Source organism: Eubalaena glacialis, chromosome 15, assembly GCF_028564815.1.
Source record: "Eubalaena glacialis isolate mEubGla1 chromosome 15, mEubGla1.1.hap2.+ XY, whole genome shotgun sequence".
NCBI classification, from domain to species: domain Eukaryota; kingdom Metazoa; phylum Chordata; class Mammalia; order Artiodactyla; family Balaenidae; genus Eubalaena; species Eubalaena glacialis.
In genome coordinates this window covers 65,812,650-65,829,790 of record NC_083730.1, presented here as the reverse complement: position 1 = coordinate 65,829,790, position 17,141 = coordinate 65,812,650, and the positions used below count along the sequence as shown (strand labels likewise).

General features: G+C 50.9%; 1 protein-coding gene across 1 annotated transcript; it reads right to left on the bottom strand.

Moving 5' to 3' along the window:
• Positions 1-391: 391 nt before the first annotated feature.
• On the bottom strand, positions 392-7,953 carry DGCR6L (DiGeorge syndrome critical region gene 6 like). The gene is made up of 5 exons (XM_061169101.1): positions 7,779-7,953; positions 7,531-7,691; positions 2,424-2,524; positions 1,416-1,556; positions 392-883 (listed from the first exon to the last, which is right to left on the bottom strand). Exons 1-5 carry the CDS (start codon positions 7,886-7,888, stop codon positions 800-802), a joined length of 597 nt encoding a protein of 198 aa, XP_061025084.1. The 5' UTR covers positions 7,889-7,953; the 3' UTR covers positions 392-799.
• Between the last annotated feature and the right edge of the window lie 9,188 nt (positions 7,954-17,141).

The following is a 17,141-nucleotide window of genomic DNA, read 5'->3' as shown; positions in this document are numbered from 1 at the left end:
AACACCTGCCTTCAGGCCATATTGCAGACCCGGCCATGCAGGGCACTGGATACCCTCACCTCCAACCCCACAGCTGGGGCTCAGACCAATGCAGACAGCACACTCCCCAGAGTGGGCTTGGTGCTTCCCCATCCTCAGTCTCTTCCTCCCTCAGACCCTTCCTGCTTCTGTGCCCTTCACCCCAGCGGCCCCAGTGACCCACACCAGGCTCTGGCTGTTCTGACAGCCCCACAGAACAGACTGGATGTGGCCCTAGTGCCCTGGGACTTGCCCCAGGGAGGGGCCTCTGTGACAAGGGGGTAGGGGCATCTTCTGCTGATTCCTCTGTAGGCCACAGAGCCCCCAGGCGAGGGCCCTAGCTAGGCACTGGTCATGACAGGCACCACAGAGCTGTCATGCAAGCCACATGCAGGCCATGCTGAGGCGTCTTTATTTCTCGGGGTCACATACAGCTCATGAGCCTTTCCCACTCGGGGGCTGCACCTGCCAAGGGAGGGGCCGAGAGCAGAACACATCAGAAGCCTGGGGCAGACAGCCGGAAGGCTGGGCCCACTCTTCCCTTTACCTTCCCACCCTAGCTTTGGACAAAAAAGCCCAGGTGAAGGTGGGTGGCAGACGCAGTCCAGGTCCACCTAGCTTCTCCTCACGGGGTGCCCCTCCTGCAAACAGCTGGGAAGGTGGTGGCCAGACTTCAGGAAGATGAGCGCCACTCAGCTTTCTGCTGCCTTTGGTGACTGTGGGACAGGGCTGTCTTCCCAGCCAAGATGGGCAGCGGGTCACTGGCAGGAACCCTGCCTGGTCATAGTGCCGCCTTCCCCACCTGGCAGCCCCTCTGCTGCAGCTTCCGGATGAGTTCCAATAGGTTCATCTGTAGCGTCAGCTCCTGGGATGCAGAGGGGCCACTGTGAGGTCCCCTTTAGCCCGGGCAAAGGCCCCAAGAAGCAGCCTCCTTTACCCAAGGACCCGGGGCAGATATCAGGACCTAGAGAGCACCAGGCTTGAGCCCATGGGGCTGACTTCCAGTGAAGCCTGGCTACCTCCTGCCAGAAAGAGGCAGGAGCTGGGACTCCGCCTGTGGCAGGGCCTGCAGTTGCCCTGGCTCAGCACAAATGGAGGTGTGTGCAGGGATGTAGGGGAACTGCACACGAGGCCCTGTAGGGCATAGCGAACCCAGGGAAGGTGGGCAATGCCCTGCAGCCCCATGGCTTACCCTCCTGTGGCGGAGGCAGTGTGACCGGCCTCCATGCTGAGCACAGCGCAGAAACCCTTCCTGGAGCCTCCCTAACTCACCACGTACCCTGTCCCCACACACCCTGGGCCTGGGCTCCCCAGCGCCCAGCTAAAACCCCATATGGAATCTGGCCTTGGGGACCAGCATCCCCTGGGTTGTGCCGGGGCAGGCCTGTGCCACTGACCTGCGGGTTGGTGGTCACATAGAAGCCGGCAACCCCTGCCTTCTCCAGTGTGCTCTGCTGGTCCGCCACCTTCCGGTCCAGCTCCAGGACAATCTTCTGGTCCATCGCCCGCTGCTCCTCACGGATCCGGTGCTCCACCGCCTGCCACGGTGAAGGCAGCTCAGGGGCTCAGCCTCCTGCCCATCAGTGCCTCACACACACACTCCTGGCCTGTCACCCCCTCTGGCCCCTCTCCACCCCCCAGTGGATCCAGCTCCCAGACTACAGATGGAGCCCGTACTGCACCCAGGTCCGTCCCTCCTTGGCCACACAGAACCCTGCAGAGGGGCTCAGATGCCCTGCCCCAAATGCCCTTACTCCCGCACCTCCTGTCAGGTGTCCTCCCTTTGCTGTGCCAGGCCTCGCCCAGCCTTGACAGCTCGGGACCACCATGAGCAGGCCAGATGCTGGCTCCACCTCTGCTGACTGTCAAGCTGGCCACCATCTCTGGGCCTTTGCATATGTTTCCTCCCCACTGGAGCTGCGGCCAACCCCAGCTCAGCACCTCCTCCCTGCATGCCCTGGCTTGGGGCTGCCTCAGGACCCTGCACATACCTCCACATGCACCCCACCACTGGTGGCTTCTTGGTTATGGGTGGGCCTCTGCGTTGTTCCCAGGCAACCTGGGAGCAGGACTTGCTGGCTCCATCATCCCACCACTGCCCTCATCCCCAAGGCCACGGGGCACAATGGCCCCCACTCACACCTGCCCTGTACAGGCCCAGCCCATTAGGAGCTGCTGTCTTGAGGAGCAGGTGGAGGGGAGTGGGGGGATCACACACTCTCCACCCACTCCAAGCACACCCCAAACCCCCAACAGTGAAGAGCCACATGTGGGCACATCGAGCCTTCGCGGCCCACCCCAGGCTGAGGCCCAGGCTGGCCAGCGGCTCCCAAGCCACCCGGAGCCCCTCCTCTACAGCCCTCTCAGCAGAGCCCAGGTGGTGCCCACCCTGCCCACACCCCTACCTCTAGCTCGCGCTGCTGGGCCGCCTGGAGCACAGGCAGGTTGTGGGGCCGGCAGGCCTGCTGGGCTTCCTGGTGTTTCTGCCGCAGCGCCTGCCTGAGCACTGGACGGGGACAAGACCAGAGGGGCATCAGCAGGTGGCAGAGGAGTAAGAAGGAGGGGGCTTGCGCCAGCTGTCCCACCACCACAGGGAAGCAGGGCAGAGGCGTGGACGTGAGGGAGGCCTGCACCGGGAGCTGGGTGGAGCTCTGGACACCCAGCCCCCAGCCCACTCAGGCGGGCCCTCACCCAGGGTACAGCCCTTCTCCAGCAGCAGGGCTCCAGGGCACTAGAGGAGGGTGAGGCCAAGCGTGTGGTACGGGGGTAGACATCTTTGGTGGACTTTATGGACAAGGCCACTATATCATTTCCCTTAAAAACAGCGATTGGTGCAGAACAGACTGGTCAGACGACCTGGGGAGATACTGGGCTGGAGTTCTCAGCTTAAATACTTACTGATGACCTTATTAATGTCACTAGCTATATTTCTGCCTATTTTACAAGATTATTGTTTCTTTCATGACCAAATGTGTGGCTGAGCCTCCAATAAAAATAATGATGACTAGAAGACCTGAAACAACTGACCAAATATATAGTTCTGTAAGATCAGGGATTGTAATAGCGTAGCTCTAGATGTGGGAAGAAGCAACAACAGGGCAATAACAGACTAGTAGAACAGGCGGCCCGGAGGCCTTGGGTTACTGTTAGTTAACAGGGCCTAGTCTGGTAACAGCACATTGAGTGGCCTATCAAGGAAATCCTCACCTGACCTGGGAATGAGCATTCCTAACACCGTGGGACAAATTGGTCATGAAATGCCTTCCAAACCTTGGTCGAAATTAAGACTGAAAGAGAAGGGACTGTAACAGAGAGAATGTTGCCCACCACCCAGTTCTACAAGAATCAAGTCATTAACTACTGCAGTCGCTGACCTACCTGAAAGGAATTCAGGGTGAAGATTGGGATGAGGCACTTTGTGCTCTGGGAAAACTGGCAGAACTGGCCCTCAGACACTTGGATATTTTCAGGAGAAAATTTTATGAATACAGTTTCTTGCATCTTCCCATACTTAAAACGCAGTAAAACCATTAACTAAGCTATCTGTTCCTCATGAATAGCAGTAACCTTCTACCAAGCTGCGTGCTTGGTTACACGTACCCTTTCACCAAAATCACATATATACTGGCCTCCCCCTCTCACCTCTTTGGAACACTCCTCAGAGCTTTCGGAAAGACTGTCTCCAGGTTAGAATCCTCAGGTTCGATCGACTAAAATTTTCCATTTCTTTCTTAGATTGACTATTGATTAATTTTTCAATAAATGGCATGAGCCGGCAGAGGCCATGTGCCAGGAAGTCTGTGTTGCTCCAAAAGGGGCCACCAAGACCACCAAGCAAAGCTTCCACAGTCCCCACTAATTGTACAGGACTGGACAGAAGAGAAAGGTAGCATGGGATGGAAAGAAACCAATCACAAAACAGAACACTCAACACTATGCAGCCAAAATCCTAGACTAGTAAGTGTCAAGTGGCCAGATCTCCCCTGCGAGGAGGGGTCCCGGCTATAAGACACAAGCCCACCACTCTGTCCTCGGCAGAGACCTCACGTTACAGCCCTTCTCTGGAGGGCCCCTGAGGTTCCCCAATCTCCTGTTTCTTCGCAGTGCGTGCACATCTCGACTATGGCATTTATCACACTAAGTGAGTCTGAAGCTGAGGGCCACCCTCAAGACATTTCCATAAACACAGAGATGAGAAAGACACTCCCCAGTTAACGTTTACAACGTGTGGAGACAGGATGCAAGGAAACAGATAAATGCAGGGAAATGTCATCTTCACCCCATTTATCAACGTCGCTACAAACTTCCAGATTCCACGGGGCGAGCAACCAGAGGCAAAAAGAGAGCTGTGCCCACTGCCCGGGCGGGGGCCTGGCCTTTGCAATGACCAAGGAAAGCAATGGCAGCCAACCACCACCTGCTAAGTCAGAGGAAGGAAAAGCAGAAAGTCACAGGCACTTTCCCGCTGCTGACAGCACAAAACCTTCCAAAGGACAAGAAGCGAAGTGTCTGAAAAGTTATCAAAACTCCCCACTAAAAGGAACCAGGGCTCCATGGAGACACGGCTTGTTCCCTTTAAAAAAATTATTCTGAGTGCTTGATTTGCTCCCTGAGCTACTAAGCTCAGGGATAAACAAAAATCACCAAAATGAGAGCAAATACTACTTACTGACAATATGCATTTGGCACAGACCCAGTCAAAGGCAGGAGGAGTGGGAAAGCTTTACAGTGGCAAAGAGGAAAGGTCCATCCTGATGGAAGGTTGTTGGTGTGGGGAAGCTGGAGGCAGGCTGTCAGAAGAGGGGTTGAGGCTGGGAAAGAACAAGAAAAGATGAGCCTGAACACCTTCCTGTACCAGAAAGCAAGACGTGCTCCAAGAATAATGGGGACACATCAAAAGGACACAGGAGCCAGCCCACTGTTCTTCCACTGGCCAAATGTGGCATGATTTGAGCATTAAAAGGCATCAGCTATGTACTTTGGATTTGTGAGTTGCATCTCATTCCTCAATAACAATGTGTACAGGGACTTCCCTGGTGGCGCAGTGGTTAAGAATCTGCCTGCCAATGCAGGGGACACAGGTTCGATCCCTGGTCTGGGAATATCCCACATGCCGCGGAGCAACGAAGCTCGTGCGCCACAACTACTGAGCCTGTGCTCTAGAGCCCATGAGCCACAACTACTGAGCCCTTGTGCCACAACTACTGAAGCTCGTGCGCCTAGAACCCATGCTCTACAACAAGAGAAGCCACCAAAATGAGAAGCACAGGCACCGCAACGAAGAGCAGCCCCAGCTCACCGCAGCTAGAGAAAGCCCGTGAGCAGCAACGAAGACCCAACGCAGCCAAAAATAAATAAATAAAATATAATTATAAAAAAAACAATGTGTACAAAGACAACCACCCAAACATTTAGGGAAGAAATAGTACCAATTATACACAAATTCTTCTGGAAAACCAAAGAGAACACTTACCAACTCATCCTGTGAAGCGAGCATCACCCTGATACTCAAACCAGACAAAAATGTTACAAGAGAACTACAGACCAATGTCCATCACTAGCATAGAAGTAAAAATTCTTAAGATTTTAGCAAATCAAACCAACATAGACAAAAAGAATAGTTCATCATGACTGAGTAAGGTTTATCCCAGGAATGCAGTTTATCCCAGGAATTTTAAAAATCAATGTAATTCACCGTAGTAACCAAAAAGCCACTTGATCATCTCAATAGATGCAGAAAAAAGATGTGACAAATCCCAACATCCATTCCTGATAGAAACACACTAATCCTGGGGCAGATGTCTATCATCTGCCCCCACAGGAAAGGGACCTCACATCACTAGGAGGAATTTTTGCCACAAACGCTTAACGTGTGTATCGTCATGCTGTCCAGTTTACAGGAAACACAGAAAGTGGAGAAAGAGGTAAAATGTCAACACAAGGAAGCAATCCAACAGATCCACAGTGGGGACGTTCTAAGGCAGAATACCCTGGACTCTTCAAAAGGCAGCGCCACGATAGATGTTGGGAACTGTTTCAGAAGCAGAGACCAAAGTAACCAATGGCAATGCATGACCACACACTGGATCCTTATAAAGGGACAGACAATTTGAGACAAGTTTCGGTATGTGACCGTGGACTCAATGTCAGAACACACCCTGGAATGATTCATTTCTATCCACTGTGGTTACAGAGGAGAGCGTTCTTGTTCTAGATCGCTGGTTCTCAGTACTGGACCAAGGCTGACCCCCAAGGATGTCTGGAGACATTTCTGGCTGTCACTACTGGGGGAAGGTGCCACTATCATCTAGTAGTTAGAAGCCAAGGATGCTTTTAAACATTCAGCAAATAACCATTAAGACCTGTCCAAGGACTTCCCTGGTGGCACAGTGGTTAAGAATCCACCTGCCAAAGCAGGGGACATGGGTTCAAGCCATGGGTTCAAAGCAGGGGACATGGGTTCAAGATCCCGCAAGCCGCGGAGCAACTAAGCCCGTGCGCCACAACTACTGAGCCTGTGCTCTAGAGCCTGCGAGCCACAAGTACTGAGCCCGCGTGCCACAACTACTGAAGGCCATGCGCCTAGAGCCCGCGCTCCACAAAAGAAGCCACCACAATGAGAAGCCCGCGCACTGCAATGAAGAACCAATGCAGCCAAAAATAAAGAAAGAAGAAAAAAAAAACCTGTCCAGCCTCAAATGCCAACAGTGCTGCTGTTGAAAACCCTGGTCTAGAGGAATGCTGAGGACCCCTGGTGAAGCCCTGTGGTGTTGCACATACTTACGGACACAAAGAACTTTGTCAAAACTTCAGTTATTGAGTGTAGCTGGAGAACGTATAAGTATTCATTATATTATACTTCCAACTTTTCTAAATACTTAACCTTTTTTAAATAAAAAGTTTGGGAAAAATAAAATAAGAAAGGTGGGAAATCTGAGGGGGCGGGAAGAGCTGCCCAGCATACCTCGCAGGAAGGGGCTCCGGAGGCCCCTCCCATTCCCAGTAGGGATGCCTGGGAGGGGCCAAGGCTCCCAAGGCTTATGGCCAAACGCGTGGCTCAAGTGGAAAAGTTTTCGGGTCCTGGAGGGTGCCTCAGGGCTCAGAGCAAGGGAACTTGATGCGCGGCGGAGAGGGAACTGACACTAAAGGGCGCTGCAGAGCTGTCAACACTGCGGGGCATCACTGCGGGCGGCCAACCGCCAACACCAGACCTGCCGGTGGGCTGACCAAGCACAGAGGCCTCGGGCCATCCTGCCTGGAAGGGGAGTGAGGACACGCGGGAGCGCGAGCAGGGAGTTTCTGGATGTCCTGCAAAAAGATGACCGTGCAACTGACAAAGTAAAACCGACTTGACCCATTTGTCATCAAAGGCCCCGCGCCCTCGATCTGGTCAATTTCAAGGGCTTCTTTCGAACGGTACCCGGGGAAGGCCTCCGCCCGCAGAGACCGGAACTGCCGGGGCAGGCCGAGCTCCCGCGCGGGAAGCTGGGCCATCCCGTCGCCCCCGCGCACCTCGGTGCTCGTTCTGCAGCCGCAGGCGCTGGTTGTACAGGCTCTTCTCGGTGAGGTGCTGGATGTCCAGCAGCCCCTGCACGATCTCGAACACGGTGCCGTCGAGGAGCGCCAGGGCCAGATCGCTGAGCGTGGTGTAGGACAAGCGCTGCTGGAAGGAGCTGCGGGAGGAGGGCACGGTGAGCGGGGCGGAGCCGAGCCGCCTACCCGCGCGCCCCGCCCACCCTGCGCGCCCCGCGGCCGCGCACCTGGGCAGCTCCTTGACCAGGCCCTGCAGCGCTGACAGCAACTGGTAGTGCCGCTCCTGCTGCCGGGCTCCGTCCACCGCCTCCTCCAAGGCGCCGGAGTACCGCTCCATGGCGCCCGCACCCCGCCAGCCGCCGCCGAAGCGACGCGCGCCTCGTACGTCAGTCCACAGCGCGGCGCGCCCCGCCCCCTTTCACGACAGTTCTGAGCACGGCGCGGCCCGCCTTTGCGTCATCCAGAAGGAGACTGTCTCGGCCCCACCGAGCAGCGTCCCGCATTGTCCCCGCCCCTTACCCTGCCTCCACGCCCACGCGACCTCCGAGACGTTACTCCACAGCCTCAAAATCGCGAGATTTCTGAGACTTCTCCCCCGCCCGCGCGGTGGGCGTGGACCGAGGCCCCGCCCCCGCCCCGCCCTGCATTGTAGACTGTCCTATGGGCACCCTGTGCTTTTTTTTCCTTCAATTGGCTATTTTTCTGGAATCAAATTACAGTAGTGATTAATAGATTTTATTTTTTATATCTGGAGAAAAGGATTTGTTAGTTTTATAATTTTTCTTAAGAACAAGCATATGTATTTAGTAGCTCCATTGCATTAGAACAGTTTTCACTCACAGTGACTTGTGAAATCCATCTTCTCCAGGCCTGTGTGTTGAGAGTTTCCTGTCTTATCAAGTCATGGGTGGAGAAGAAGAGGCTGTCCTGTTAAGTGGCAGGATGTTTACAAGTGACACTGCTTCTTCTAAAACATTGGTTCTTTTCAGACTTTTCAGTTTTACACAAAGACTAGAGTAAAATGGTAACAGTAAACCCAACTAAAAATTGGCACTTGCCATCTACAAGGATTAAATCCCAAGCCTGTTGCCAAAATCTTGGCTCCCTGTGCACCGATGCCAAATAAAAATATGGAGACAGAGGTTTGGAAGATAGGAAGTAGCGAGGCTTAATTTTCTTTGCCAGGCAAAGGGAAGACAGTAGGCTAGTGCCTCAAGAACTGTGCCCCACCCCGCCAACCTTCCTGGGGAATTACAGGGATTCTTATGGGGAGTTCGCAGTCCGAAGTGAGAGACAAGGATCAAAATGGTGAAGGTCATGCATTCTTCTTCTTGCATTATTTCAAAACAGTCACCGCTGGAGTCAAGCAACCCGGTAATTGTGTCCGGCAGCCTGGTAATTGGGTCCGTTAGTCTCTGGGTTATCGGTCTGCGACCTCCTTTCTGAAATGCAAACAACTACAAGGGGTGATTTGCTACAAGAGGTTACAGGGGGAGCAAATACCAGGTGCAGAATGTAAATTACAAAGGATTGGGGGTGACAGGTTAGCTTTGTGAAGGACAATTCTAACTACAGACACTACAGATTAGTAACAGTTAAAATAAAACTAGGATTAACTCTCTCAGGCCACGTTATGTTTCTTCTCTAGCCTGTTCACTGCTCCCTTTATTTTCCTTGTTCTTAGGAGAGGGAAAACTTCATTTTTATTTTTGCTGCAACAATCCTTACCCTAAAAAAACCTCATGATTTCTTTTTTTTTAAATAAATTTATTTATTTATTTTTTATTTTTGGCTGTGTTGGGTCTCCGTTGCTGCACGTGGGCTTTCTCTAGTTGTGGCGAGCAGGGGCTACTCTTGGTTGCGGTGCGTGGGCTTCTCATTGTGGTGGCTTCTCTTGTTGCGGAGCGCGGGCTCTAGGTGCGCAGGCTTCAGTAGTTGTGGCGCACGGGCTTAGTTGCTCCGCAGCATGTGGGATCTTCCCAGACCAGGGCTCGAACCCGTGTCCCCTGCATTGACAGGCGGATTCTTAACCACTGTGCCACCAGGGAAGTCCCCAAAACTTGTGATTTCTTAAGGACAAATATTTTCTGACTCCCGCCAGAGTCAATAACAATTATTGCCAGGCAGCTTTTAACAACCTTGTGTCTTTTTGTCTTTATAAGCCCCTGACCCTTTCTCTTCCCTAGAACACTCTTTAAGGGTTACCTGAATCTGTGTCTCCTGCCACCTAAAAATTGTCACTCGCCATCTGACTCTGCAAGGATGAGGTCACCAGCCACTGCAGTCTCAAAACACACCCTGAAAGGAGTTCAGGGTAGAGATCAGGAATGAGGCACTCTGCTCTGGGAAAACTGGCAGAACAGGTCTTCAGACAGGAGATTTTATGAGCCCAATTTCTTGCATTTTCTCATATGGAGAGAAGCACTAGCATCGGGACTTCCCTGGTGGTCCAGTGGTTAATAATCCGCCTTTCAATGCAAGGGACACGGGTTCGATTCCCTGGTCGGGGAACTAAGATCCCACATGCTACGGGGCAACAAAGCCCACGCACCGCAATTACTGAGCCCCCACTCTGCAACTAGAGAAGCCCGTGTGCTACAACCAAGAGCCCACACACTGCAAATGAAAGATCCCACGTGCTGCAACTAAGACCCCACGCAGCCTAATTAATTAATTAAAAAAAAAGAAAAGCACTAAAATCATTAACTGAGACATCTGCTCCTCGTGACTAGCAGCAACCGCCTCATGACCAGCTGCAATCTTCTGCCAACATGTGTGCTTGATTGTACGTATCTCCCTTCACCAAAATCACATATATACCGACCCCCCCACCCCCGGCCCAACCTCTTCAGAGCAGTTCCTCAGGGCTATCTCAGAGGCTGTCTCCCGGGCTGTAGTCCTCATTTTGCCCCCAAATAAAACATAACTCACAACTCTCACGTTGTGCTTTTTTTTTTTTTCCCCCAGTGGACACTCCCAAACGCAATTCTTAAGATCCCAAATAAACCCTTTTCCTGTTTGCAGTCTCCTGCATTTTTTTTTTTTTTGGTTGTCACACTTAGCATTATACATGTAAGATCCATCCATGTCTTTGCATAGATTGATGGTTTATTTCTTTCCATTGCTAAATAGTATTTAATTGCATGTGTATGGGAGGAAAAATAATTTTCCCTCTATACTTCTGTGTTCTTAGTTGAGATCACTCCTATAAGATACATTAACAAAAGAAAAACAATCAGAAACTTAATAATGTACATACATCCTGTGAATTTGGGAGGTACCCAGGAAGACTAAGTAAGTCCCTGAAATGGCCCAAGCCATCTCCTCAAATGCCATCCTCAGCTAAAAACAAAAGAAAGGTGTTAGGGGAGGGGGGAACCCGGTTAAAGGAGGTTATCAGGCAAAGCACAGTAAAAAAAGGCTATGGTTGTTATGCAGATTTAAGTCCCGGCCTTCTCCACTGATAAACGTTTCTTGAGATAGTCACCCTTCTATTCCTGGTACTGAGAGGGAGACACCTTTATAAATGTAGATTTCCATTATAAATGTAAATTTCCCTCCCCAAAAGGGTGACTTCTACTCGAATTTCAGAGATTCTCCTGTGTCTGTTTTTTTAAATTAATTGGTTCAAAATAATCCTTATGCCAAAGAGGCAGGGCTTCCCTGGTGGCGCAGTGGTTGAGAGTCTGCCTGCCAATGCAGGCGACACGGGTTCGAGCCCTGGTCTGGGAAGATCCCACATGCCGCGGAGCAACTAGGCCCGTGAGCCACAATTACTGAGCCTGCGCGTCTGGAGCCTGTGCTCCGCAACAAGAGAGGCCGCGATAGTGAGAGGCCCGCGCACCGCGATGAAGAGTGGCCCCCGCTTGCCACAACTAGAGAAAGCCCTCGTACAGAAACGAAGACCCAACACAGCCATAAATAAATAAAAATAAATTAAAAAAAAAAAAAAAGAGGCATATATGGGGGTGTCCTATTCCGCTCCCCTTAACATGGATGTGCAAGTTTTTGTTTGAACCCCTGTTTTCAATACTTTGGTGTCTATAACTAGGAGTTACATTGTTGCACCATATCGTACTGTACATCTACCTTTTTGAGGAAATATCAAAATATTATACACATAGGCTGCACCATTTTACATTTCCACAAGCAATGGTTAAAATTTCCATTTGCTCTACCTTGTTGCCAACATTCATTACTTTTTATTTTTCTTGACAATAACAATTCTAGTGTGTTTGAAGGGGTATTGCATCGTGGTACTCATTTGCATTTCCATCATGACTACTGATGTTTGACATCTTTTCATGTCCTTGCTAACCATTTGTATATCTTGTCTGGAGAAGAGTCAGGTCAAGTCCTTTGTGCATTGTAAAAATTGAGTTCTTTGTGTTTTTGTTGTTAAGTTTCTTTTTTAAAAATTAATTAATTAATTTTTGGGGGCTGTGTTGGGTCTTCGTTGCTGCACGTGAGCTCTCTCTAGTTGCGGTAAGAGGGGGCTACTCTTTGTTGCGGTGTGCGGGCTTCTCATTGTGGTGGCTTCTGTTGTTGTGGAACACAGGCTCTAGGCGCGAGGGCTTCAGTAGTTGTGGCACGCGGGCTTAGTTGCTCTGCAGCATGTGGGATCTTCCCGGACCAGGGTTCGAACCCGTGTCCCCTGCATTGGCAGGCGGATTCTTAACCACTGTCCCACGAGGGAAGTCCCTGGTAAGTTTCTTGATATATTCTAAAAATAGACTTTTATTAGATATAAAATGTGCAATCATTTCCTTCCATTCTGTGGGCTGTCTTTTCACTTTCTGGATAGCATTTTTGATGATAAAGTTTTTAACTTTGAGGAAATCCTATGTATCTATTTTTTTCTTTCATTGTTTGTACTTTCGTGTCAGATCTAAGAAACTATTACTAAATGTAAGGTGATAAAGATTTATTCCCTTGGTTTATTTGAGAGATTATAGAGACATCCCTGGGTATCCACTTTGCTAGGGTTTAGGTCTGTGGTCAGAGTCAGTGTCAGGGCTTAGAGGTCAGGGTTAGGGTTAGGATATGGTCAGGGTTGGAGAGTCAGGATAGAGGGTGATGGTTAAAGGGTCAGGGTCAGAGATTAGAGTTTAGGTGTCAGGATCGAGGGTCTAGAGTCCAAGGTTAGGGTTGTTAGGTTTAGGGTTATAGGTTAGGGGTTAGGGTTATAGGCTGTGGTGTTAGGGTTAGATTTAGGTTTAAGCATAATCCACCCTCATCCCCCTTCTCCTTCTCTGAGGCTTCCAGGATGGACATTATTCTCCCAGGGTCACACATTAGTCAGGTAGGTGAGCTGTATCATTGTGTTTCTGCCCCCGAGTCTGGGCTCTAAGAGAATGAATGTCTGTACTTGTCTCTGTTTCAAATCCAACTCAACCTCAGTCAAGGGTTGTGGAGGGCATCAGAAATCAAGCAGTTTCTGTCAGCCTTCCCTCCTGCCTGGAAAGGATGGTGCTGGCCCCACTCTGCCTGGGCAGTCCTAGGTTCCAGCACAGCTCTGACGCGAGGGCACTCAGAAGACATGTGCGGATTTATTCAGGACTGGGTGCAGTGACTGGCTGGCCCTCAGGTGCTGCCTTTTTGAGGGCTGCTGAGGCCCTCCTGGGACTTGATGAATCCTTTGTCCCATCTGAGCGGGCATCAGTAGAAAATCAAGTCTCAGACAGGATAGCCCTTGACCTCTGAGCATCCAGGCAGGCATCTGTGGTTCTCCAGCTCAGGCCAGCCTGGGCCCTGTCAAGCTCTTGTTGCCAATTACTGAGCTGACCATGCAGCTGTGCAATTGAACAGCTAGCCAGGCAGCGTAGACATCCCCCTGGATGTTTCAATTCCCTACATCCATGTGATTGAGAGAAGTGTCTCTTCCCTCACAGCCTCGTAGCCGGCCAAGAGAGGTAATAACCCTCCAAACATAGAGTGCGGCCCTGGCCACAACATCCAAACAGCAGACTATTACCCTAAAATTCTTTGGCTTTCCAGTTGTGATAAACTTTGACACTCATACTCATTAAGACTCAAAGATATGGGGGACACTGGGCCTCCCAATGGGCAGTTTCTCACTGAGGCCACATGGTCTCAGTGAGCCATGTGAGTTTAGGGCTCAGCCCCTGTGTCCTCCAGAAAGCTTGCCAACTGTGGATTGTGTGGCATGGAATAACCCTTGAAGCTCCCACTGCTTCACTGAGCAAGAGTTTACTTACCACCCAGCATTTGGTCTCTGCTCTTTGTAAAGGAGAGAGAAGAGACTGGAAAATGAGCAATTTTGTTCTTCAGGAATGGGTGATTAATGTGGCCAGGGGGCAGGTGTGACTCCTGGGCTCCCACCACCAGGGACGTGAATGAAGTCTGTGTGCCTTTTGAGGCACATGGGCAATCAGGGCCAGTCTCTGATGTGAGGACCCGATGCCCAAAGCAAGAGCCTGGAGTTTACCACCAAAAGCAAAGTTGCTATTTTAGCAAGTGGAAGAGCTTCTTGCCATCAAGGGAGGACAGCAAGAGCCGTGGATGGGTGGCTGCAGCCCCTGACCCTAACTGAACCCCTTCCTTCTTTGGGCTTCAGATTCCACAGCTGTGCAGTGATCTGTCAGTGATACAGAAGCAGCTGCTTTCCCTGACTGGGTATCTGTTCTCATGGCCAAGTCCAGCAGCTCAGCTTTCCTTGGGGGAACTGCTTGTTACCTGCTTCCAATCCAAACATTTCCAGAGGGCAGACCCCACATTCCACCCACATTGAAGATGGGCTTCTGATCCACGTCTAGCCAATCCTATGTTCTATCCTCTTGGTGCTCTGATGGGTTCAAGAATGAGAATGTGACCCAAACCAAAGGCATTTTAGACCATGGCTTTTCATGGGAAGGAGAGACCCTTTCTGGTAAAATGGACATTGAGTGGTATCAGCCTGGAGTTGCTCCAGGAGGCCCTGGATGCAGTGAGAGAGACTGTTCCTGTGAATGGGGTCACCCCAAAGCAGGACAAAGGATTGGAGAGAGACCAGATCACACTGCAAGAGAGTGTTTTCTACAGAACTGTCACAATTAATGAACAAATATCAATACCTTATTATTAACTGAAGTCCATATTTCATTTGGGTTTCCTTCATTCTAACTTTTTCTCTTCCAGGATGCCATCCAGGGTATCACGTGACATTTAGTCATCATGTCTGTTTAGGCCCTTCTGGGCTTTCACAGTTTCTCAGACTCTCCTCGTTTCTATGACACTGACATTGGTGAGGAGGTCTGGTCAGGTATTTTGTAGACTGTCCTGCGCTGGGATTTAGTTGGTGTTTTTCTCATGATTAGGCTTGAGTTATGGGTTTTGAGTAAGCAGATCACAGAGGTAAAGTGATTTCTCATCACTTTATATCAAGGGAACGGGCTCTCAAGGCAACTTATCACTTTTAATATTAACTTTGGTCACCTGCCTGAGGTAGTGCTTGTCAGATTTCCCCACAATGAAGTTAATTTTTTTCCCATTTCCATACTGTGTGTCTTCTTTAGGAGGAAGTCACATTGGGAACCAGCACCTATGGAGGCAGGAGTTAGCTCCACCTCCACACTCCATGGATGGCTGAGTGTCTACATCAATTATTTGGAATTCTTCTACATAGGAGATTTCTATTCAACCCCATTCATAAAAAACCCTATGCAGTTACTTATTTTTACCAACATGGACACCTATGGATAGTTTTGTTTTGTTTTGTTTTTTTAAACTTTGTGTTATTATCCAGCAATCCAGATTTGGTTGCTAAGTTCATTCCCACTTTGGCTATTGAGAGCTCTTTCCATTGGCTCCTGTTTTCCTTTGACATCATTTCATCCTGTGGATTTGTTTTCTTGCTACTTCCTTACTTTCTGATACAAGATTCAAGATTGTCCTGGCTCATATATTTACTGTCTCAGTCCTAGTGTCAGCCATTTCTTCAAAGAGCTCTGGTTCCTTTTACTAGAAAATGGTATTAAAAAGTTACATATAGATTTCCGGGCGGCGGGGACGGAGGTGGGCTTGGCGGGTCCGCGCCGCCTCGGGGCTGGAGCCGGGATTCCCGCCCGCCCCAGCGGCCGCCGACGGCCGAGCCCTGCGCCCCGCACCTCCGTCCAGGGTCGCGGTAGCCGGAGGTGCGCCCGGGGCCGCAGGACAGGCGGGCGCAGAGGTCTCTTGTGTTGGGGGTGGTGCGACGAGGTTCCGGCACCTCTGCGGAGCATCGCGGGTCCGGGGCTGGGGCGCCGCGGCTTGCTGTGCTCTCCGCACTTTCCCGGCTCTGAAGCCTCGAGAACACGGCTAGGCAGCAGTAGTTTAATGGGGAGTTTGCCTGCTGGGAACTAGGGGCCTGCTGGGGTCTCAGTTCTTGGCTGGCTCCGGAACACGAGGTTGCCAGGCGTGTGACGGCAGCAGGTAGGAGTGAGCCGCTGGTGCAGTGATGAGCAGGAAAGGAAGGACACTGGCGGTTGGCCTGTGAACCTAGGCAAGAATGACCAGCCAACACAATCCAGACCAAGGTCCATGGGCCCAGCTCGGTCCTGTGCGGCTGGTCAGTGGAATAGACCTGCAGGTGTGGCTCTTGTCACTCTAGGACTGGCTTCAGGACAGATACTGCTGATGAGCCCAGGGCACCGCCCTCAGTTCTCCAGGAGAGTGCGCCTGAGTGGAGCCGGGGGGTGTGCCCAACTCAGCACGGCCACACACGGCCACGCACGTCCAGTCTGCCGGCAAGGGCAGTGGGGAGCCGGGGGAAGTCATGGCTTTGGGAATGTCCTCTGATGAAAAAGAACCTGCAGGCTTATAAAATAACCTTTGTGTGGAACGTTGGTGTGTTGAAAAGCAGTTCTGTGTGCTTTTCCCCCGTGGTGTGGATCAGCAGTGCTGAGGCAGCAGGTGTGATGCAGAAGTGTGAGCAGAGACCGTCTGGAATCCCCAAACTCCACGGAAGCTAGAGGTGACAGCAAGCCAGTGAAGAGGACAGGAGTTAGGGGGCCGGTGGCAGTGGCGGCAGCCCAGCAGGTGCCCCTCGTCTCAGGGCCCTAATCCTGGCTCCAGCCGGGTGGTCAGGGGAGCTGCAAAGTGTTCTGGGTGAGCAGAGCCCACAGTCCTGAGCTGTTCTTCGCTGTGTTTGGGTCATCTCCCCCCATCCAAGGGGAGAAATCTAGATGCGGTTTAAGAATTAGTGCTTTAAGAATGTGGATCTCATAGTTGAAAACTTGGAACACGTGTTTTCAGCACAAGGTGTTAAAGTGAACGGAAGGATTTAAGGCCTTTTCAAGGAGGGTGTCTCCATGTGGGCAGAACTAGAGAATAAATGGGTCTTGAATTAAAAAAATAAATAAATAAAAGTTACATATAGGAGCTAAATGTGCTCAGCTGATAATGCAAGGAAATATATGCATGTATTCCCACCTCTGTGTATTGTTGGGTCTCAGGAAGGGCGGCTCCACAATGGCATATTGACTATTTTGAATTAAAGTTCCTTAATAAATGGCTGATGCAAGAGGGACACTCTGACTCTCTGCCTCCCTGAAAGCATGAAATAAGTCTCTCATGTGCAAGGTGCAGAAGCCTGCATAAACAAACCTTTTTAC